Raw genomic sequence first — 23,482 nt, 5'->3', positions numbered from 1 at the left:
GTGAGACCCTATTTCAAAATAAAGAATAAAAAATAGGGCTGGAGGTGTAGTTCAGGGGTAGAATGCCCTAGATTCAATCCTCAGTACCGCCAAAAAAAAAAAAAAAAAAAAAGGGTCTGGGTGTATAGCAAAAAAACAGAACGCCCCTAACATACATTCACATACACACACACACACAGTAGTACCAACACTAAACTATGTTTTCATATTCAGAGAGGTAAATTCCATTTATCCATGTCATTGAGAATTTCAGGTTCTTTAACAGAAAGTAGCTGGATATAGTGGCACACACCTGTAACCCAAACTTGGGAGGCTGAGAAGAGTTTGAGGACAGTCTCAGCAATGTAGCAAGGTTTTCAGCAACCTAGCAAGATAGTTTCCAAACGAAAAAATAAAAAGGGCTGAGGGTGTAGCTCAGAGGTAGAATGCCCTGTGTTCAATCTCTAGTACTACAAAAAAAAAAAAAAAAAAGTAAAACAAAGTGAGAGACAAAACATACACAGATATGAACAAAGCTTTCCAGAATAACCAGCAAAAGAAAGAAACAATGTGGCCCAGGCTAGGCAGCTCAAGGAAGATGTGGTAAGCAACACATCAACAAAAATTAACAACAGGGCTGGGGCTATAGCTCAGTGGTAAAGCACTTGCCCAGCATGTGCAACACTCTGGTTTTGATACCTAGCACTGCCAAAAATAAAAAATAAATTGAAATGTTGGTTTCTAAAGACTTCTTCACCTAATTCATAAAGCTATATAACAATGAGTAAAAATATCATTGTCCTCCTCTAATGCTTTCCTACACCATAACAATACCTCATACTGAGACTTTTATATTCTCGGCCCAACCAAATCCAGAACATAATAGAAAGTGTGTGTGCATGTGTGTGCGCGTGTTACTGAGTTAAATGTGGAGCTGTTCTACCACTGAGGTACACCCTTCTTTTTTTTTTTTCAGTACTGGGGATGGAACCCAGGGGCATTCTACCTCCAAGCTATACCCCCATCCCTATTTTTCATTCTTTATTTTGAAACAGGCTCTCAATAAATTGCAGAGGGCCTCACTAAGTAGCTGAGGCTGGCGGAGAACCTGTGATCCTCCTGTTTCAGCCTCCCAAGTACTGGGATTACAAGCGTGTGCCACCACACCCGGCTTCATGCCCTCCTTTTTGAAAGAGGGTCTAAGTTATCATGCTACTGGCCTCAATCCTGCAGTCCTCTTATCTTGACCTCCCTAGTACTGGGATTATAGGCCGCATGTGCCACACCTGGCTTTATTTATTTTTGCAGTAATAGGAATGGTATCCAGAGGCTTTCTACCTTTGAGCTACACTCTCAGCCTTATATTTTTATGCTTTATTTTGAAACAGGGTCTCACTAAGTTGCAAAGAGCCTCACTAAGTAACTGAGGCTGTCTGCGAACCAAGATCCTCCTGTCTCAGTCTCCCAAATGCTGGGATTACAAATGTGCACCACCATGCCTGGCTATCTACGGATACTTTGTTTTTTTTTTTTTGGTGGTCCTGAGGATGGAACCCAGGGGCCTCTACCTCCAGGCTACACCCCCAACCTATTTTATACTTTATTTGGAAATAGTGTCTCACTAAGTTGCTGAGAGCCTCACTAGGTAGCTGAGGCTGGCTTCGAACCTGTGCAATCCTCCTGTCTCAGCCTCCCAAACTGTGGGGGCGGGTGGAATGACAAGCATATATCATATATATGTGTAACTCACTAGATTTATATCTCAAATCAAGATAGTTAAGTAGACTTTTGACTCCTGAGGCTCTTAGAAGATACAATTGCCATTTCCACAAAGTTCCTGTCTACTGAAAAACACAGCTGTAAAGGATCCTTTTCTGATCACCTATATTCCTTGAAAGCATTGAGTTCAGTATGAGTATATTATACAAAATTCAACTAGGAAATAGCTCTCCATGCAGAAGGTGAAGAGGTAAAATGCTCGCTGAGGATATTTAGTATTGGACCTTACTAATGCAGTAAGAAATCCTTATTAAGTTTCCATTTATCTGGAAGAAAATATCTGGACTTGGAATATTCTAAAAAGAGATAAGAAGGCTGAGCTTGGTGGCGCACACTTGTAATCCCAGCATTCGGGAGGCTGAAACTGGAGGATCATGGTTCGCAGGCAGCCTCAGCTACTTTGAGGCCCTCCACAACTCAGTGAGACCCTGTTTCAAAGTAAAAAATAAAAAATAGGGTAAAGGATATAGCTCAGAGTTGAATGCCCCTGGGTTCCATCCCCAAACCTGTAAAAATAAATAAATAAATAAATAAATAAATAAATAAATAAATAGGGATAAGAAGCCAGGAATGGGGAATACACTTGTAATCCCAGTACTTGGGAGGCTGAGACAAGAAGATCACAGGTTCCAGGCCAGCCTCAGCAACTTGGCAAGACTTTGTTTCAAAATAAAAAGTTAAACTGGGCTAGGGGTATAACTTAGAGGTAGAATACCTCTGGTTTCAATCCTTAATAGTACAAAAATAATAATAATCACAAATAAAAAAATAAAAAGAGATAGGGATGTAGCTCAGTAGTAAAGCACTTGCCTAGCATGCACAAAGCCCTGGGTTCAATTCTCAGTACTGCCAAAACAACTCTAAAAATGTAAAACTTTAGGCCGGGCGTGGTGGCGCACACTTGTAATCTCCGTGCTTGGGAGGCTGAAACAGGAGGATCACACAGGTTCGAAGCCAGCCTCAGCTACTTAGTGAGGCTCTCAGCAACTTAGTGAGACCCTGTTTCAAAATAAAATATAAAATAGATCAGGTAGAAAGCCCCTGGGTTTCACCCTCAGTACCACCAAAAAAAAAAAAAAAAAAAAAAAAAGGTAAAACTTCAGCTGGGTACAGTGGTGAACACCTGTAATCCCAGATTTGGAGGATGAGCTAAGAGGATCAAGTTCAAGGGCAAGCCAGATGTGGTGGCACATGCTTGTAATCCAAGCCTTTGGGAGGCTGAGAGGAGAGGATCACAGTTCTTGGACAGCCTAAGCTACTTAGTGAGGCCCTTTGTAACTCTGTGAGACCCTGTTTCAAAATAAAGAATGAAAAATAGGGCTGGCAGTGTCACTGGGAGGTAGAATGCCCCTGGGTTCCCCCCCAGAAAACACACACACACGTTTAAGGACAGACTTAGCAACTTAGTAAAACGGCCAGGCGCAGTACCATACACTTTTATCCTAGTATTTGAGAGGCTGAGACAGGAGGATTGTAGGTTTGAAGCCCTCAGCAATTTAGTGAGACTCTCAGAAAATGAATGAGACCTTATTTCAAAAATAAAAAGATAAAAAAGAGCTGAGCGTGTTGGCAAATGCTTGTAATCCAGTACTTGGGAGGCTGAGACAGGAGGATCACAGGTTTAAAGCCAGTCTCAGGTACTGAGTGAGGCTCTCAGCAATTTCGTGAGACCCTGTTTCCAAATAAAATGTAAAATAGGCCAGGTGTGGTGGCCCACGCTTGTAATCCCAGCGCTTGGGAGGCTGAAACAGGATGATCACACAGGTTCAAAGCCAGCCTCAGCTACTTAGTGAGGCTCTCAACAACTTAGTGAGACCCTGTTTCCAAATAGCCTGGAGGTAGAAAAGCCCCTGGGTTCCACCCCCAGTACCACAAAATAAAATTATATAAATAGGTCTGTGGGTGTAGCCCCGAGGTAGAAGGTCCCTGGGTTCCATTCCCAGTACTGCAAAATAAATAAATAATAAAAAGGGCTGGTGGTATAGCTTGGAGGTAATATGCTCCTGGGTTCAATCTCTAGTACCTAAATAAAAGACAAAACTTCAAATTCTCAATATCATTTGCTGAGGAACTGAGTACTCTTTACTATCTGAATTACAAAATAAGACAAAATGGTTAACAGCAACACATTATTTATGGATACCTATTGTAGTTCAAACTCTAGTACATAGAAAGAATGTCATGCTAAACACATAAAACTCCCATAGAAGCTAATAGCTAAATACTCTAAAGATCTTCTAAACAACTTATCTATGGTAGTAGCAACACACATGACCAACTACTCTAATTCTGTTCAGAGTAACACATCAATCTAGCCATGTAAGTGTTAAAAAGTGACTGGAAACCAGCTGTGGTAGCACATGTCTGTAAACCCAGTACTTGAGAGGCCAAGACAGGAGGATTACAGGTTCTCGGCCAATCTCAGTAACTTAGTGAGTGAGAACCTCTGCAACATAGTGTGACCCTATTGTTGTTGTTGTTTGTGGGTCTGGGGATGGAACCCAGGAGCATTCAACCTCCGAGCTACACCCCTTACCCTATTTTTTATTCTTTATTTTGAAGCAGGGTCTCAAGTCCTTAAGCTGTAGAGGGCCTCACTAAGTAGCTGAGGCTGTCCTCGAACCACGATCCTAGGGTCTCTGCCACCCTCTCAGCTTCCCAAGTGCTGGGATTACAAGTGCACGCCACCACACCCAGCCTTATCATTGTTGTTGTTGTGTGTATATGTGTGTGTTTACTATGGCTTAAACCCAGAGACATTCTACCTGTGAGCTATAACCTCAACCCCATTTCATTTTTTTAACCTTGAAACGGCATCTCACTAAGTGCAGAGGGCATCACTAAATTGCTGAAGCTGGCTGGGAACCTGTGATCCTCCTGTCTCAGCCTCCCTAGTACTGAGATTACAAGCATGTGCCACCAGGCCCAGCTACCCTGTTTCAAAATAAAAATAGGCTGGGCATGTAGCTCACAGATGGAATGTCTCTGGGTTCCATCCTCAGTACAAGAAAAAAAAAAGTGATTGGAAAACTGCCCCCTACTAACAAAAAATGTTATCCTTTTAGGAGTCTTTTCATTCTTTTTACTAGTAAATAAAAGTTTCATCCTATTAGATACATCCCTCAGCAACTCAGAAAGACCCTGTTCCAGCTGGGCGTGGCGGCGCACACTTGTCATCCCAGCATTCGGGAGGCTGAGACAGGAAGATGGCAGTTTGCAGACAGGCTTGGCTACTTAGTGAGGCCCTTTGCAACTCAGTGAGACCCTGTTTCAAAATAATGAATAAAAAATAGGAATGGGGCTGGGCGTGGTGGCGCACACTGGTAATCCCAGCATTCATGAGGCTGAGGCCAGAGGATAGCGATTTACGGACAGCCTCAGCTACTTAGTGAGGCCCTCTGCAACTCAGTGAGACCTGGTTTCAAAATAAAGAAATAAAGAATAAAAAATAGGGCAGGGGGTGTAGCTCGGAGGTTGAATGCCCTGGGTTCCATCCCCAGACCCGCAAAAAAAAAAGGGGGGGGGGGATGCGCTTTGCCACTGAGCTACATCCCAGCGCCCCCCCCCCAAAAAATGGGATTGTAGCTTGGAGGTAGAATGCCCCTGGGTTCTAGCCTCAGTTCTGCAAAAAAAAAAAAAAGGAAAAGAAAAAAAGAAAAAAGAAAAAAGAAAGGCCCTGTTCCAAAATAAAATAGGGCTAGGGGTATAGTTCAAAATGCCCTAGATTCAATCCCTGGTATAAACAAACACCCTTTTCTATAGGATCTAGGAATAAATACCATTCAGGTGTTTATGCCTTTTACAGAGCAGATTTTTTTCTCTCTTTTTTTTCTTTCTTTTTAGAAATACTAGGGATTGAAAACAGGGGCTTTCTACTTCTATCCTACACCCCTAACCCATTATCTTTTACATATTTATTTTGTGGTACTGAATATTGAATGTAGAGGCATCCTACCTTTGAGCTACAACCCTGGCCCTATTTTTTTGTGTGTATGTTACTGGGAATAGAACCCAGGGGCTTTCTATTTTAAATTTTATTTGGAAACAGGGTCTCCCTAAGTTGCTGAGAGCCTCATTAAGTAGCGGAGGCTGGCTTCAAACCTGTGCAATCCTCCTGTCTCAGCCTCCCAAGTACTGGGATGGCAAGTATGTGTCACCATACCATTTTTTATCTTTTTTTTTTTTTTTTTTTGGTACTGGAGATTGAACCCAGAGGCATTCAACCTCTGAACTAGATGACTAGTCTTATTTTGAATTTGGAAAGTGTCTAGAGCGGGCGTGATGGCGCAGGCTTGTAGCTTGTAATCCCAGCATTCGAGAGGACTGCGGTTCCCAGACAGCCTCAGCTACTTAGTGAGGCCCTTTGCAACTCAGTGAGACCCGGTTTCAAAATAAAGAATAAAAAATAGGGCAGGGGCTGTAGCTCGGAGGTCGAATGCCCCATCCCCAGACCCAAAAAAAAAAAAAAGAAAAAAGAAACAGTGTCTAAATTGCTGCCTGATGCTGGCTTTGAACCTGCAAATCTCCTGTCTCAGCCTCTCAAATACTGGGATTATAGGCATATGCCACCATGCTCGGCTGAGTTGATATTTTTTAAATTGTTTTTAAGTTTTAAACTTCAAAAATTCAAGTTTCCTAAATCTGAATAAAAGTTATAGAATTCAAGATTGAGGGAATCCTTGTAAAACATAATTTCCTAGGATATTATAACCTTTGAATCCACTGAAATATGGAGAAAAGCCCTTTAAATCCATCACGTTTAAGATGCTATTCAGAAGCCAGGCGTGGTGGCACACACTTGAAATCGCAGTATTCACAGTATTCGAGAGGCTGAGACAGGAGATCATGGTTCACGGCCAGCCTCAGCTACTCTACTACTTAGTGAAGCCCTTTGGGGCATAGCTCAGAGGTAGAAATGCCCCTGGGTTCCATCCCCAGTATCACACACACACAAAAAAGATGCTATTCAGGCACACTACATATACTGATTAAAATGGATATGCATAGAATACATGTGTAGAAGAGTATGACTTCAATAATAAAAACCATGGGCCCTTAACAATATGGATAAAGTAAAAATATAAGTGAGAAAAGTTCAGCTTGTATCATATAACTATATGACATATATTGTGACATATAATGAACAATTTATAAAGTAATAAAGTTTATAAAGTACTTTTACATGCATAATCTTAATTAACACAGAAACCTAGTGAAATAGACAAAGCAATCATTGTCCCTCATTTCTAAGTTGAAGAAACTGACTCACAAGACCTCAAGTGACTCAATCAAGGTCCTACAGTGGTAAATGGCAGAACCAAGACTCAAATCTAGCCGGGCACAATGAACTCCAGCTACCTGGAGACTGAGGCAGAAGGATCTCAAGTTTGAGGCCAGCCTCTGCAATTTAGCAAGACTCAAAATACAAAACAAAAGCTGCCAGTAGTGGCACACATCTGTAATCCCAATACTTGGGAGGACAAGACCCAATGATTTGAGACCAGCGTGTGCAAACTTACAAAGACCTTGTTCAAAAAAAAAAAAAAAAGCTGGGCGTGATGGCACATGCTTATGCTAGTACTTGGGAGGCTGAGACAGAAGGACTATAGGTTCTAGGACAGTCTCAAAAATAGGACTAGGGGTGTAGCTCCAAGGTACAATGCCCTTGGGGTTCCACACCCAGTTTCGCCAAAAAAAAAATAATAATAAGGATAAAAATAGGGCTGGAGATGTAGCTCAGAGGTAGAATATATCTGGGTTTCATCCTCAGTACCACACACACACAAAAAAAAGGTACTGAGATGCATCAACCTAGCAAAACCCTATTTCCAAATAACATAGGGCTGAGGGTGTAGCTCAGGGGTAAAATGTCCCTGGGTTAAATCCCTAGTGTCAGTAATAAATATTTAAAAAATAGGGCTGGGGGTACAGGTCAAAGGTAAAATGGCCCTGGATTCAATCCCCAGTATCCCTACACACTGTCACTGTCCCTCCCTCACTCCCCTCCCTCTCTCTCACTCGGAAAGCTGTCCAGAGGAAGCATATGAGATTTGGAAGCTAACTTGAGAACTAAAAGAACTATATTTGCTCATGCATTAGCTGTAAGGTGGAGAAGTAAGGCTGGATAGGAAGGCAAAGGGCAAGATCATAAAGGTCCTTGAACATTATGCAAAGTTTAAATTTTATCTTTTAATGATTAGAAACTTATAAATACTCCTAAGAAGGGGAAGTAGAATAATCAGATATTTTTAAAAACAACTTTCAAGATAAAATAATGAGGATTTGAAGGAAATAAGACAAAAAGCAAAACTGTAAGAGATCTTGGAAATATTCCTAATAAGGCTTCTTGTGGGTCTGAATTAGGGACCAGAAGCTCGGATACAGAAGAAAATAGATTCAGAAATAGAGTAAGCTGGGTATGGTGGTGCACTTTGTAATCCCAGTACTTAGGAGGCTGAGACTGAAGGATCCAGGTTCACGCCCAGCCTCAGCTTAGTGAGCCATTCCCCAACTGAGTAAGAGCCAGCTTCAAAATAAAGAATAAAAAATAGGGCTCGGGGTGTAACTCAGAGGTAGAATGCCCCTGGGTTCAATCCCCAGCACCACACACTAAATGAATGAATGAATGAATGAATGAATGAATGAATGAATGCAGGCAGGCAGTATTGCTCAGAGGTACAATGGCCCTGGGTTCAATAATCAATACCACAAAACAAGCCAGGTGTGGTGGCTCACGCTTGTAATCCCCGCACTTGGGAGGCTGAGACAAGAGGATTGAGCAGGTTTGAAGCCAGCCTCAGCTACTTAGGCTCTCAACAACTCAGTGAGACCCTGTTTCCAAATAAAATATAAAAAAAGTCTGGGAGTTTTTTTAGCCCGGAGGTAGAAAGCCTATGAGTTCCACCCCCAGTACTCCCCCCTACACACACACCAAAATAGATTTTTTTTTTTTAGGGTTAGGGGTATAGTTTCGAAGTAAAATATTTCTGAGTTTAAACCCAGTACCAAAATGATGATGATGATGACAATGGTGACGGTGATGATGGTGACCTGCCATTTATGCCTTAAATAACTCAACGAATCATGAAGGGGAAAAAATTATGTGGAAATGTTGAGTTTCAAATACCACTGGGATATAGAGACAGATATGTCTAGAACATACTATGCAACTTTGAAAAGGGCTGAAGACTAGGAAAAATGTAAATATATATACAAATTTTCTCAACAGCTAAGTATTTAGTCAGGTGGTAGTGCACCCCTACTTGGGAAGCTGAGACAGGAAGACTGCAGGTTGGACACCAACCTTAGCAATTCAGCAAGGCTCTTGGCAAGTTAGCAAGACCCTTAGTAAGTTAGCAAGACTTTGTTTCCAAATAAAAATAAAACGGGTGGGGTGTAGCTCCCAGGGAGAATGCCCCTGGTAAAATAGTATCTCTATTGGAAGGCAAATGTTTTACCATTATTTGTATAATGCTTTAAAAAGTTCAGAAACATTTTAACATACCATGTTATTCTTATTGCTCTTCATATTTTTGTTATAAAACAAACATGAAGTTAGGAGGACAAGTTATTGTTATTCCTATTTGTTTTATTGTTATGTTTTTGTGTGTGTGGGGCTAGAACCCCAAGGCATTTGACCTCTGAGGTACACCCCCTGCCCAATTTTTTATTCATTATTTTGAAATAGGGTCTCACTGAGTTGCAAAGGGCCTCACTAAGTAGCTGAGGCTGTCTATGAACTACGATCCTCCAGTCTCAACCAGCAGAATGCTGGGATTACAAGCGTGCGCCACCATACCCGGCTTGTTATTACTATTTGATCAACAAATTTTTTAGTATTAACTATATACCTGGTGCCTGGTATTAAAATACCAAAATAAATACTATAAATATGAATCTATGCCCTCAAAAGCACTGTATCAACAAAGGGGAACCAACAGGCAGTAAGTGTAACAAATACCTTATGAAGTTATTAAGTATCCACAAGCCTGTAATCTCAGCACCTGAGAGGCTGACACAAGAGGCTTGCAGATTTGAGGCTAGTTTCAACAAATAAGCAAGACTGTTTCAAAATAAAAAATAAACTGGAGCCTGGAGTGGTAGAGCCTGGAGTAGTGGTCCATGCTTGTAATGCCACTACTTGGGAGGCTGAGAGAGGAGGATCTGGGTTCCCAATCAGCCTCAGCTACTTAGTGAGGCCCTCAGCAACTTAGTGAGACCCTGTTTCAAAATAAAAAGAATAAAAACTAGGGCTGGGGATGTAGCTTGGAGGTAGAATACCTCCAGATTCAATCCCCGGCACCACAAAAAATTAAAAAATGAAATAAACCAGGAGTGTGGCACGTGCTTATAATCCCAGTACTGGAGAAGATGAGACAAGAGGATCACAGGTTCAAAGCCAGCCTGGGGGTGTAGCCTGGAGGTAGAATTCCCTTGGGTTCAATCCCCAGTATAACAAAAAATAAAATAAAGTAGAACTGGGGCTGTAGCTCAGAGGCAGAATGTCCCTGGGTTCCATTCCCAGCACCACCATAAAAAATAGGGCTGAGGGTGTAGCTTGGAAGTAAAATGCACCAGGGTTCAATCTCCAGTACCACAATAAACAAACATCCATCTTCTGCATAGGAAAGGCACATATCCTCCCCTCCAGTTACCATTTTCAATCCCTTAGAACCAATCAAACTAAAAATTTGTTAACCCCGGTGTCTAATATAAATCCTCCTTACACTACAGCCTATATTTTGGAAGATTACAAATTCTATTTTTTTTTTCCCCACAAAATAAGAGAAAACCAAGAAAACTTTGTTTGGAGCCCTGTGTGGTGATACACACCTGTAATCCCAGTACTTGGAAGGCTGAGACAGTTCTCGGCCAGCCCCAGCAACTTTATGAGGCCCTCTGCAATTTAGTGAGACCCTGTTTCCAAATTCAAAATAGGGCTGGGGGTGTAGCTCAGAGATAGAATACAAGCGTGCGCACGAGAGACAGACAGACAGAGACAGAGACAGAGAGAGAGATATGGGGGGGGAGGGAGGGGGGAAGGCTTTGATTGGGAGACTTAAGGACTTTCAGGTTTGGATAATGGTAACCTGATTTTTAAAAAATGTAGCCAAGCACAGTGGCTGTAATCACAGCTATTCCAGAGGCCAAAAGAGGAGGATTGCAAGGTTGGGGCCAGCCTTAGCAACTTAACCACACCCTGTTTCAAAACAAAAAAATAAAAGGGACGGGGGTATAGCTTGGAGGTAAAATGTCCTTGGGTTCAATTCTCAGTATCAAAAGAGGGAAAAAGAGGTGAGGCGTGATGGCGCACACTTGTAATCACAGTGCTTGGGAGGCTGAGACAGGAGGATCCCACAGGTTCAAAGCCAGCCTCAAGTACTTAGCGAGGCTCTCAGCCAACTTTGTGAGACCCTGTTTCCAAATAAAGTATAAAATAGGTCTAGGAGTAAAGCCTGGAGGTAGAAAAGCCCCTGGGTTCCACCCCCAGTACCACAAAAAAAAAAAAAAAAAAGGGAAAAAGGAAGTTGGGGTATACTTCAAAGGCAGAGTGTCCCTGGGTTCAATCCCATACACTAGTCACGCTTGAAAAGCAACAAGAGACTGTCTCAGAAATATAGACTTATTATTTCCTTAATTTCCTTAGCAGATTACTTGTTAATATTAATAATTAAGTTCATATGTTGTCAAAGATGCTTCTGTAGCTAGACATGATGACACATACTTGTAATCGCAGTATTTGAGAGGCTGAGACAGGAGGATAGCACATTCAAGGCTAGTCTCAGCAAATTAGCAAGACTTCTGCAACTTACCAAGACCCTGTTTTAAAATAAAAAATAAAATACAGCTGGGGGTGTAGCTCAAAGGTAGAATACCCCTGGGTTCAATCAACAGCGCAACTTTTCTTTATTTTCAGCTTGAAGCAGGCCTTGTTAAATTGCTGTGGTTGTCTTTAAATTTACCATCTTCCTGTCTCAGCCTGCTAAGTACAGGATTAAGGGAGTGAGCCACTGTGTCTGGTTCACATTGGCTCTTTGAGATCTAGAACATTTTATACCTCAAAAGTAACAAAATGCCGGGCATGGTGGCTCACGCTTGCAATCCCAGCCATTTGGAAGGCTGAGACAGGAGGATCACAGACCAGCTCAGCTACTTAGTGAGGCCCTTTGCAACTCAGTGAGACCCTGTTTCAAAATAAAGAATAAAAAGCCGGGCATAGTGGCCCACACTTGTAAGCCCAGCATTTAGGAGGCTGAGACAGGAGGATCATGGTTCGCGGACAGGCTCAACCTGTTTCAAAATAAAGGGGAAAAAATAGGGCTGGGATATCGCTTAGAGGTAGAATGCCCCTGGGTTCCATTCCCAGTACCACAAAAAACAAAATATGTGTTATTATTCATGTTGCTTTTGATACTACAAACCCCAAACTTCATAGCTTCACTCTAGTTAATAGCAACTGAAGGCAGTGCAAAGGTTAGTGCGTTTTCAGGAAGATATCAAACACTTCTGAGCTACCATCCAAGTATATCAGACAGGTTAACCCCTAATCATGGATCACTCCTCTCCCACTTGATGACCTCAAGCTGCAGAGTACTCTGTATGTCCACAAGGGAGAAGGCAAAAAATGGGACATGAGGAGGGGTCCATTTCAAATCTGACCTATTCTTCAGATGCTTCCCATCTCAGAAAATACTACATTACTACTACACAAAGAGATAAAGTTCCTTGCTTTATGGATTCCAGAGTCACCAAAATCCCCAACCAGTACCTACAGAAAGAGCTTCACAGACTTCTGAGTATAATAAACCAAACAGGGCTAATAAACTTCCCCCCAAGCCAGGCATGGTGGCCCACACTTGTAATCCCAGTACCTGGAAGGCTGAGACAGGAGGAGCACAGGTTCATAGCCAGCCTTGGTAATTTAGCAAGGGTCCCTGTTTCCAAATAATAAAATCAGGCTGGAGGTGGAGCTTGGAGGTAGAATGCCTCTGAGTTACCCAGTACCAAAAACAAACAAACAAACAAACAAACAAACCAGCAGAAGCAGCCCAGCTTTCCCCCCTAAAGCCAGCAGTAGCAGTCTTTTTTTTTTTTTTAACAAAAACAAAATGTCCTTATATATCTTTTCCCACCCTTAGCCAACAGAGGGGAACTGCAACTTTGTATGGCATTGTCTGACAGATTGGATTGGGTTTTACCTGAGCAAGAAGTGAACAGCTTTATACCAAAACTAGATTTATAGTCAGTCATTCAGGGTGTGTGTCTTCCCCTCCCCTTCCAAAATAATTCAAAAAATGCCTGGTTATTGTGCCTTCATATGTAATGATGCAGTGTCTTAAGTACTGCAAAGGTCTGTAAAAGAAAGCTCTTGGATTCCAGTTATGGCTCAAATCTTCCAATTTCTCTAGCAGTTGTTTTAATCAACCAAAGCTGGTTTGGCTTTTCTCAATGAGCCAAGCAACATGAGCCTTCTGAGTAGGTGCAGAGGGGCTGCTTGTCAGCATGACTCCCAATGGGGTGGCTAACATGGAATATGCTCCAAAGCCTAGAAACCAGGACAGCACAGCTGCTGTTTCCTACTCATACACTTCCAGCTTGGGGCTGGGGGGTGGGTCCGTAAATTGAAACATGAGGTCTGTTTTACATATAACATACAAGACTCACCGCATAAAGCTACAAGGAAGCCAGAGGTCCCAGGACATGATTAGGATACTTTTATTGACACGCTGACACACCTATTCCACCCTGCTGTTCTCTAACCCAAATCCAATCAGTTGATCCAGCCTGTCCCACATGGGACCAAAACGAAAAGGGGAGAGGGGTCCCCCAAAGGTAGGGGACAGCACGCAGGTTTTTTAAAAGTACCTTAAGGCTGTGAGGTTCAAAACAAATCCCTCATACTTCTCCCACCACCCAGTGGCCTTACACTAAACCCAGTAATAAAAGTTACTGCCAGAACTTCGATTTCAAGGGCTGATGAGGGAACCTGAATAACATTGTTTCTAGACAAGCATCTGAATGCTGCTTCTACTCAGAGCCTATCCTGACTGCCTCTGAACAGGAAGTTAGCAGACATCACACACACAGGAGGCAAACCACAGTGTCATAAAGATGGATGCTGCTGTCAACTACAAATCACCCTCACCTCATCGAGAATGTTCTCAGCTAAGGGATAACAGATACGACAAAAGTCTACAAACCTCACCTCTTCTCAAACTGGGTCACTCAGCTACAGGTTGAGCCTTCTGATTCCTGTCGATTAATGCTTACCTACTTTGTTCCATGATGACGATCACTGCCTCCAGACTAGAACTATGTTCCTCTAAAAACTGACCACCATACCAGAACAATACTCCCTGCTACCTAACTCATACAACGTAACTGCTTCAGAAAGTCTATTTCTGACCCAAAGCCTATCCCTATCCCCAAACAGCCAGTGACTGGACAATTGAGGCACCATTTCCAACAGGTGTGGGCCTTCACTCGAAGTATACTGAACCCTTCCAGAGTGCCACCCTCAGCACCCTCCCAACGAGTATGGACAGAAATGATACCCCAGCACAATACTCTATCAAGACTGTTCCAGCACCCAAAATAGAAATCCAAGTGGTTATCAGACTTTAGGTCAATATCTCAAAAGAAAGGCTAACAAAGTTAGCGCTAAACTCCCAAACAGTTTTCTTAATTTCCAATCACACTGCTGCCAGAAAATACTGAAGTCAAGTGAGCGAGGAAGGGGTCTGGACGGCTAGGGGACAGAGATGGAAGGGAAATTTTCTTTTTATTTGGTACCGCGTGCATGCGTTAGCTATTCAAAATATAAATTTTGAGAAATGACCTAAAATTACAGAAAACTCAGCTCTTCTCCAACACAGATCTGCAAATCCTGCTTTTACCCCATCAACTACCAGTCGAAATCCCTCTTTTGGAGTCTAGCCTGAAACACTCTTCTTTCTCTGCTGAAACGTAGTATCCCCACCTCTCTCACACAAAAGCCCTCCAAATTATCACTTGTCAGGTGGTTCTCAGAAGACTCCCTGATTCTTCAGAGAGCAGCAGAAAAGACTGATAGCAACTCAGCATCTCCGCACCACCCCACAACAAATACCTCCATCTCCAACTCCCTATGAACTAACTAACATCTTGTGTGTGCGTGGGGGGGGGGGGAGCACCCACATAGGCTACAATACCTTTACGAAGGGGGAAAGTTGCCCTGAGCCGCCAATGGTACCTAAACCTCGGTCCTCGCAGGAGCAATGCCTCCTTAGTGTAACTGAGAGCGGGGAGGCAAAAGTACTTTACGTCCCGGATCGGTTAGAGAAGGCTAAGTTCTAGCTCCATCAGGCACCGAACTGGGAAACAAGATCCAGTGTGTCCCAGAAGCCCAGCCGAGCAAAAGGGCGATTTAGTTGCTATCGAAGATGAGTACCCACACAAGCTGAGACAATTCTCTTCCGCGGGAGAGCGAGGGAGCGGTGGACGACGAAATAAAGGGGTAAGGTTCTGAGCTCTGATCCCTTTCCCTAAATAAAGATAATTACCCCGGGCTTCCTCCACCCTGAAGGATCCCCCATTCGCCTCATCCGCCGTCAAACACCGGGCTGCGAGCAGGGAGCGGCCCCCGCACCCTGAGGGCACCACTGGGGGTGGAGAGAGTTAAAAAAAAAGGGGGGGCGCGCTAGGGAGGGAAGGAGGGGAGCATGGCGGGCATGAGGTGGTGAGTGAAAGCGGGGATGGCGGGGGAGACGGGGCGCGAGGGAGGGGAGAAGGAGTAAAAGGAGAAGAAATGAAGGGACACGAGCCCGGGGCGCGCGAGGGCGCGGTGAAAGGCCGGGGCGCGCGCGCGGGGGGGCCGGGCGGGGGCGCGCGGCCGTGGGGGAGGGGGCGCGGCGGGGGCGCGCGGGCGGCGGGCGGCGGCTCGCGGGCGCTTCCCCTCCCCCCGCCTCCACCTTTCCCTTCCCCCACCTCCCGCCACCGCCGCCTCCTCCCGGCCTCCCTCGCTCGCTCGCTCCTCACCGCCCCCGGGCGGGCGGGCGGGCGGCCAGACCGGCCTAGGCCGGAGCTTCTCACCTGGCGGTGGCGGCGTTAACTCCGGGCTGGCTCGCCTCCTCAGGCGGCGGCGGAGGCGTCGAGAAAGGAAGAGACGACGGCGCCGTGGGCTCCGGACCTCGCGGACGGGGCCGGAGGCGGGGGTGGGGGAGGGGGGCGGGCCGGACCCGGGCGGGCGGGCGGAGCAGACACTGCGGTACAGACGGGGGCAGCGGCGGCGGCGGCGGCTGCACCGGCGGCGGCGGCACCACACAAACAAGGACGCTGATTGGGCAGCTGCCAAGCGCCTCGGCTCCGCCTTACCTACACGCCACGACGCCCATTGGGCGACCTGAGCCGGCCACCCCGCCCTCTTCTTCTTCGCTCTGCCAATAGGAAGCCGGAAGCCGAGACTTCACCCCGCCCTTGAAGGATGAGCGGCTAGAGAAGTCGTGATTGGCGTACCGAAGACCCAATCCTCAACGGAGGAGGGGGATGGTCTAGCGGGGGCGCGTTAATGGGTACCTCGGCCAGTCCCAGACACATCCGGGTCTTCGACAGCCCATTAAGTGTCGGGGGTCAAAAAATCGCTTCAGGCTGCAACTTTACCTTAGAGACGTTTTGGTCCCCAGGCAGCCGCCGTACCCCAGGCTCCCAAAACCGGGATTCCCCTTTGGCCAGCTCTCATTCTTTCAATTCTAAAGATGGAGACCGGCGGACGGCGCCGGGCTCTGCGTTGGGCGGTGTTTCATCGCGACAGAACCCAGGAATTTCACGATAGAGCTAGCTCTCGGCGCTCGGGCCTCTGTCTCTCTGGGGCGTGGCCTGTCTCGGGCGGCCGAGGCCTCGGGCTGCCCGACGCCCCGCCGCCTGCGCCCGGCCCTCTCCCGAGGACCACGACGGCGGGGAAAAGGGGGAGCAAGCAGATGCACGGAGGACCGCGGGGGGCAGAGCCGGCGCAGCATCCTCCCCCGGGCCGCTCGCTCTGCTTAGGTTCAGAGTGGAGCTGCAGCCTCCCACCCCTCCTGGCCCACCGAGTCAGTGCAAGGCCCTTGCAAGCCCACCTAAACTCTTCTGGCGTTTCTTGAGCGCCTTAAGCTATCACAGAAGCGGTATGTCGAGGGAATAACAACGCCCAAGGTTTGGGGGGAGAGCCTGGGTACCCAGGGACTGTGCGAGGAGCTTTATATGTATTATCTGATGTCGGCTTCCTAACTGAGCGAGGTGCTCTTAACTCCTGTTTTACAAAAGAGACGAACGAGATGCAGATCAAATGGCTTTTCCAAAATTACAGGTTGAGTGGCAGAGGTGAAATTTGAACTTGGGCATATCAGGAAACAGGCTCAGAGAAGTAACCTGCTACGTAAGGTCAGACCGCTAGTTTGTGACCAAGCAGTAGCTTGAAGCCAGAAAGAACTAGTTCCAGAGGCACGAGAACATATTTTTCAAATCATATAGAAGTCATGCAGTGCAGGGGCAATAAAATTGTAACGGAAGACATGGTCACGGAAAAGGCAGCTTAAGGGAAGAAAAAAGAAAACCAGCGCGGGAGTTCACACCTGTAATCCGGGTATTTGGGAGGCTGAGACAGTGGGATCTCAGGTACAAGGCCCTCTGTAACCTATAAGGCGATGTTTCGCTGCTTCAAAGTGCAATAGGGCTGAGGAGACTGGAGTAGTGGCTCACGCTTGTAATCCCTGCATTTGGGAGGCCGAGACAAGAGGATCGCGGTTCCCGGACAGCCTCAGCTACTTAGTAATGCCCTTTGCAACTCGGTGAGACGCTGTTTCAAAATAAAGAATAAAGCCGGGCGTGGTGGCGCACGCGTGTAATCCCCGCGCTTGGGAGGCTAAGAGGAGGATCGCGCAGGTTCGAAGCCAGCCTCAGCTACTTAGGCTCTCAGCAACTTAGACCCTGTTTCCAAATAAAAAATATAAAATAGGTCTGGGAGTATAGCCCGGAGGTAGAAAGCCTCTAGGTTCCACCCCCCAGTACCCCCCCCCCAAAAAAAAAATAAAATTAGGGCTGGGGGTGCAGCTCGGAGGTAGAATGCCCCTGGGTTCAATCCCCAGTACCCCCACAACCCACACATATAAATGAAGAGACTGGGCCAGGCATAATGGTGCACACCTGTAATCCTAATACTTGGGAGGCTGAGACAGGAGTATCCCAGCTTCACCAACCAATGTAGCAACACTCTCAGCAGCCTACTGAGAACCTGTTTCTTTTCTTTCTACTTCTGAGCTACACCACCTGCCCTATTTTTTATTCTTTTTTTTTTTTTTTATGGTACTGGAGAGGGAACCCTTCTACCTCTGGGCTACACTGCCAGACCTATTTTGTATTTTATTTGGAAATAGGGTCTCCAATCGAACCTGTATGATCCTCCTGTCTTTGCCTCCCAAGCATGGGGATTACAAGCTTGCGCCACCATGCCCAGCTTATTCATTATTTTGAAACAGGGTGTCACTAAGTTGCTGAAGAACTAAGTAGCTGAGGCTTTCCTTGAACCGGGATTCTCAGATCTCAGTCTCCTAAATGCTGGGATTACAAGCTTGTACCACCACACCTGGCTATATATATATCTTGAACCCAGAGGCATTGTACCTCTCCAGGCTATGCCCCCAGGCCTATTTTTTATTCTTTATTTTGAAACAGGGTCTCACAGAGTTGCAAAGGGCCTCACTAAGTAGCTGAGACTGACTTCGAACCTGTGCAGTCCTCCTGTCTGAGCCTCCAAGTACTGGGATTACAAGCGTGTGCCACCACACCCAGCATGAGAACCTATTTCCAAAAAAAAAAAAAAAAAAAAAAGCCAGTGTGGTGGCGCACGCTTGTAATCCCAGCATTCTGGAGGCTGAGACCGGAGGATCGTGGTTCACGGACAGCCTCAGCTGCTTAGGGAGGCCCGCTGCAACTCAGTGAGACCCTGTTTCAAAATAAAGAGTAAAAAAAAAAAAATATAGGGTAGGGGGTGTAGTTTGGAAGTCAAATGCCCCTGGGTTCCATCCCCAGACCTCCCCTCCAAAAAAAAAAAAAAAAAAGCTGGGCATGGTGCTGTATGCTGGTAATCCAATCAGGATTTTACTTAGGCCCTGTTTCAAAATAAAGAATAAAAAATAAGGCTGGTGGTGTAGCCCGGAGGTAGAATTCCCCTGGGTTCCATCCCAGTACTAAAAAAAAAAAAAAAAAAAAAAAGTAGGGCTGGGCAGCTGGGCATGATAGCACATACTTGTAAGCCCAGCATTTGGGAGGCTCAGACAAAAGGGTCCTGATTCCCAGGCAGCCTCCGCTACTTAGTGAGGCCCTTTGCAATTCAGTGAGACCCTGTTTCAAAATAAAGAATAAAAATAGGGCTGGGGGCATAGCTCAGCATTAGAATGCCCCTGGGTTCCATCCCCAGTACCACAAGGAAAAAAGACATAGGTACCACACGCACAAAAAAAGACATAGATCCTGAACACACACACACACACACACACATACACACACACACAAGCAGAAGCACACCCCAATTTTTCCTTTAAGTGGATAAGAAACCTGTTTCCATGCAAGTATAGTATCCAAGTCAAGAATGTGGTCTCTAAAGTTAGATTGCTTGAGTTCAGATTTTGACTCTACCCTTTTTTTTTTTTTTTTTTTTTTTTTGGCAGTACTAGGGATGGAACCCAGGGGCATTCTACCTCCAGCTACACCCTCAACCCAATTTTTTTTTTTTTTTTTTTTTTTTTTTTGCAGGCCTGGGAATGAATCCCAGGGGCATTTGACCTCCGAGCTACACCCCCTGCCCTATTTTTTATTCTTTACTTTGAAGCAGGGTCTCACTAAGTTGTAGAAGGCCTCACTAAGTAGCTGAGGCCGTCTGCGAACTGCGATCCTCGATCCTCTGGTCTCAGCCTCCCAAATGCTGGGATTACAAGCGTGCACCACCACGCCCAGCTTTTCAGTCCTAATTTTTAATTCTTTATTTTGAAACAGGGTCTCACTGAGTTGCAAAGGGCCTCAGTAAGTGGCTGAGGCTGGCCCCAAGCCAAAATCCTTCCTGTCTCAGGCTCCCAATGCTGGGATTGTGAGCCACCACGCCCAGCTTCTACCTCTTAGCAGTCCAGATATTTGGTTGAAATTACTTCCTTTTTATTTATTTTGTGGGTGTGTATGTGGTGGTGGGGATGGAACCCAGGGGCATTCTACTTCGAAGCTATACCCCAGCCTGATTTTTTGTTTTGAGACAGGATCCCACTAGATTGCTAATAATCTCACTATGCCAGGCGTGGTGCCTCAAATTTGTAATCCCAGCACTGGGGAGGCTGAGAGAGGAAGGATCCTGGTTTGGAGACCGCCTCAGCCACTTAGTGAGGCCCTTTGCAATTCAGTGAGATCCTGTTTCAAAATAAAGAATAAAAATAGGGCAGGGGGTGTAGCTCGAAGGTCAAATGCCTCTGAGTTCCAGCTCCAGACCCACAGATAAAGAGTCTCACCAAGTTGCAAAGGGCCTCGCTAAGTAGCTGAGGCTGTCTGCAAACATTGATCTTCCTGTCTCAGCCTCCCAAATACTGGGATTACAAGCGTGCGCCACAATGCCTGGCTTTTAATCTTTATATCCAAACAGGGTCTCACTAAGTTGTGGAGATCCTCACTAAGTAGCTGAGGCTGGTCATGAACCTTCGGTCCTCCTGTCTCAGCTTCCCAAGTACTGGCATTAGAGTGTGCACCATCACACCTGGCTTTCACTGATTCTTTTCAAAGTTATTGAATACACATAATAAATACCCCTAATATCATCAGGGATAACAAGACTTGGGATACAGCAGTGAATCAGACAAAGCTGTTGCTTTTATAAAAAGTGTGGACTTTTCTTTCTTTTATTTTTTGTGGTACTGAGGATTGAGCTCAGGGGTGTTCTGTTTCGACTAACACCCCCACCCCTCTTTTATTATTTTTATTTTGATATATTTATATGCAGTACCAGGAATTAAACCAAGGGGCATTCTACTGCCAAGCTATACCCCAAGCCCTATTTTTTATTCTTTTTTATTTTATTTTATCTTTTATTTTTTGCAGGTTTGGGGATAGAACCCAGGGACATTTGACCTCTGAGCTACACCCCCTGCCCTATTTCTTATTCTTTATTTTGAAACAGGGTCTCACTAAGTTGCAGAGAGCCTCACTTAAGTAGCTGAAGCTGTCCACGAACTGCGATCCTCCAGTCTCAGCCTCCCAAGTGCTGGGATTACAAGCACGTGCCACCACGCCTGGCTCAGCTTATAATTTTATATATTTATTTATTCATTGGTGGTACTGGAAATTGAATGTCTAGGGGCATTCTACCTTTGAGCTACACCCTCAGCCCTATTTTATATTTATTTTTTGCAGTACTGGGGATGGAATTCACAGGCATTCTAACTCCAAGCTACACCCCCAGCCCTGATTTTTAGTCTTCATTTTGAAACCGGGTCTCACTGAGTTGCAGAGGGCCTCACTAAGTAGCTGAGGCTGTCCGAGAACCGCGATCCTCCGGTCTCAGCCTCCCAAATGCTGGGATTAAAAGTGTGCACCACCGCGCCCGGCTCTATTTTTATTTTGAAACAGGATCTTGCTAGGTTGGTAAGAGTCTCACTACTTGCTGAGGCTGTCCTTGAACTTGTGATCCTCTAATACTCCTAAACTACCCCGCCCTTTTGTGTGCTGTTTGGAAATAGTGTCTCACCAGGTTGCTAAGAGTCTCACTAAGTGGCTGAGGCTCTAAGGTTCTGAACCAGCCTCAGCTACTTAGTGAGGCCCTCAAGTGAGTGATACTGTTTCAAAATAAAGAAAAAAATATAGGGCTGAGGTGTAGCTAGGAGATAGAATGCCCCTGGGCTCAATCCCAAGTTCACAATAAAAAAAAATAAAATAGAGCTGGCGTGTAGCGAAGAGGTAGAATGCACCTGGGTTCAATCCTCAGTACCACCACAAAAAATAAAAATAAATGGTGCTTAGGGATGAAATAAGGAGGTCAATTCTGATAAGTGGAGTCTGGTCAGAAAGTGGGGTGACCTGAGGGTTCCCCTCTGAAGAGGTCATCTCCCAGGAAGGCACATGGCGTTTACCCCAGCCCCTTGGTTTCCTCCATTACGACTGGAAAAGCATCCCACCCTGCTCAAGACAGCCTGGGAAAGGTCCCCTGGCATCAAAGTCCCAGCTTTCAGAAGTGGCACCTCTGTCGTCATCCCCTGATCTCCATCACCCAGGAATTTGCGCTGAAAATTCATATCAGTATTTTCCTCCAGTGATACTCCTGTCCTCCTTCCCCAAGGCATTTCTGTTTTGTTAGTTAATTCCCTTTGGTAATTGGTTCTGCAGCTCTGCTAGGAGTTGTTTCCTGTGTTTATTTGATTATACCGGAGAAAAAAAGGAGAACTCTGAGTGGGCCAATGGGATTAGAGGAAGATGCCCGTGTCCCTGATGTCCACGGGCTGAAGTCCCTTCCTCCGGGCCCCTTCCTTCCCAGTGCTGTCCCCTGGCCGAGACACACGCTGGCCAGAAGGGCACTGTACAGCTAGAGCCACGGACGAGGCTAGGAGGCCCGCCAGGGCCCCCAAGACACATGAGGGCCGACACCAAGAACTGGGGAAAGGCTTGTCATCTCTGTGGAGGTACCGGAGGAACTGGGGTGGGGGAGACCCTGGGGGAGAGGAAGGAAGGCAGAGATGAGCTCAGGGACCCCAGAGAATGGAGCCTTTGTGTGGGGTACAGATGAGGGACAAGGGGTGATTGTGTGGGAGGGCTGGAGTGCCACGCAGACTAACTGGCATTGCATAGCCGGCACCAGATTCACCCTCTCCTGCTCCAAGATCCTTGCGCCCCAAGGGGCCAGCATCAGACACGCTGAGGGAGCCAGAGCGCACCCAAAGGCTGCAGGGTGGAAACGAGGCCGTGCAGCCAGGAGCTAAGAAGAGGCCCCGCCACCGTCCCGGCCCCAAGGAGGAGGACACGGAAGGAAAAAGACAGAAGCAGCTTTTACTCTATTTACATCCAACAAAATGTCGCAGGAAAGAATCCTTATTGCACAGGTCAGGGCCCTGGGTGGTGAGGCGATCCCCAAGGCGGGGTAGACCAGAAGGACCAGGACGGGAGGTCCCACTGCCCGGCTTTCCCGGAGCTTCAAACAATGCTGACCCCTTCCCTTCTCTCCCTAAGCGTCTCATAAGCAAGGGGGCGGTGGCTCCGGAATAAATAACTTAAAATAAAATACAAACACAAAGGTAGAAAGGCATGGAGAGCCCTGGGCTCCTTCAGCAATGCCAGGGAAGCGGGACGGCCCCTGGTGGGTGATGCGATCCCTCCCTCCCACTCAGGGCAAAGGCTCAGTAGCTCTGCATCTTTCCAGTTGTTTTTTAAAACAAAAACTTCTAAAATGACCAGGGCAGTGCAGTTCTGTGGGCACCCTGGAGAGGAGTTCCCGGAATAGAACGAGGAGGAGCAGAGCTGTACTGTCTCCCCCAGCGTGAGCGGGAGCGAATGGGGCAGGGTGGAGATAGGGGATTGTGACTTTTGGTAACTGTGGGTCCCTCTTCCTGCTGCTCCCACTGGCAGCCCATGGGCGCACAGGCTTTCCAGCCCGTTCCCAACTCCTTCTTGAAGGGAACAGGGAAGCAGGTTGACTCCTTTCTCCCTCACCTCCCCGATGCAGGCTGGAGAGGAAGCTTGAGGGGCC

General features: G+C 46.1%; 1 protein-coding gene across 1 annotated transcript in view; it reads right to left on the bottom strand.

Moving 5' to 3' along the window:
• The window catches only part of GATAD2B (GATA zinc finger domain containing 2B), a gene marked incomplete at both ends in the record, with an annotated part of 74,085 nt that extends 57,733 nt beyond the window's left edge, over positions 1–16,352 (bottom strand). Inside the window, one exon of the mRNA XM_080691168.1 lies at positions 16,312–16,352. Within this exon, the coding sequence (XP_080547294.1) occupies positions 16,312–16,352 (41 nt within the window). The remainder of the gene's footprint in view (positions 1–16,311) is intronic.
• Positions 16,353–23,482: the final 7,130 nt, after the last annotated feature.

Source organism: Muscardinus avellanarius, assembly GCF_963383645.1.
Source record: "Muscardinus avellanarius genome assembly, chromosome: 3".
Taxonomy (NCBI): Eukaryota; Metazoa; Chordata; class Mammalia; order Rodentia; family Gliridae; genus Muscardinus; species Muscardinus avellanarius.
The sequence above is the reverse complement of the archived record's forward strand: the minus strand, read 5'-3'. Positions and strand labels throughout refer to the sequence as shown.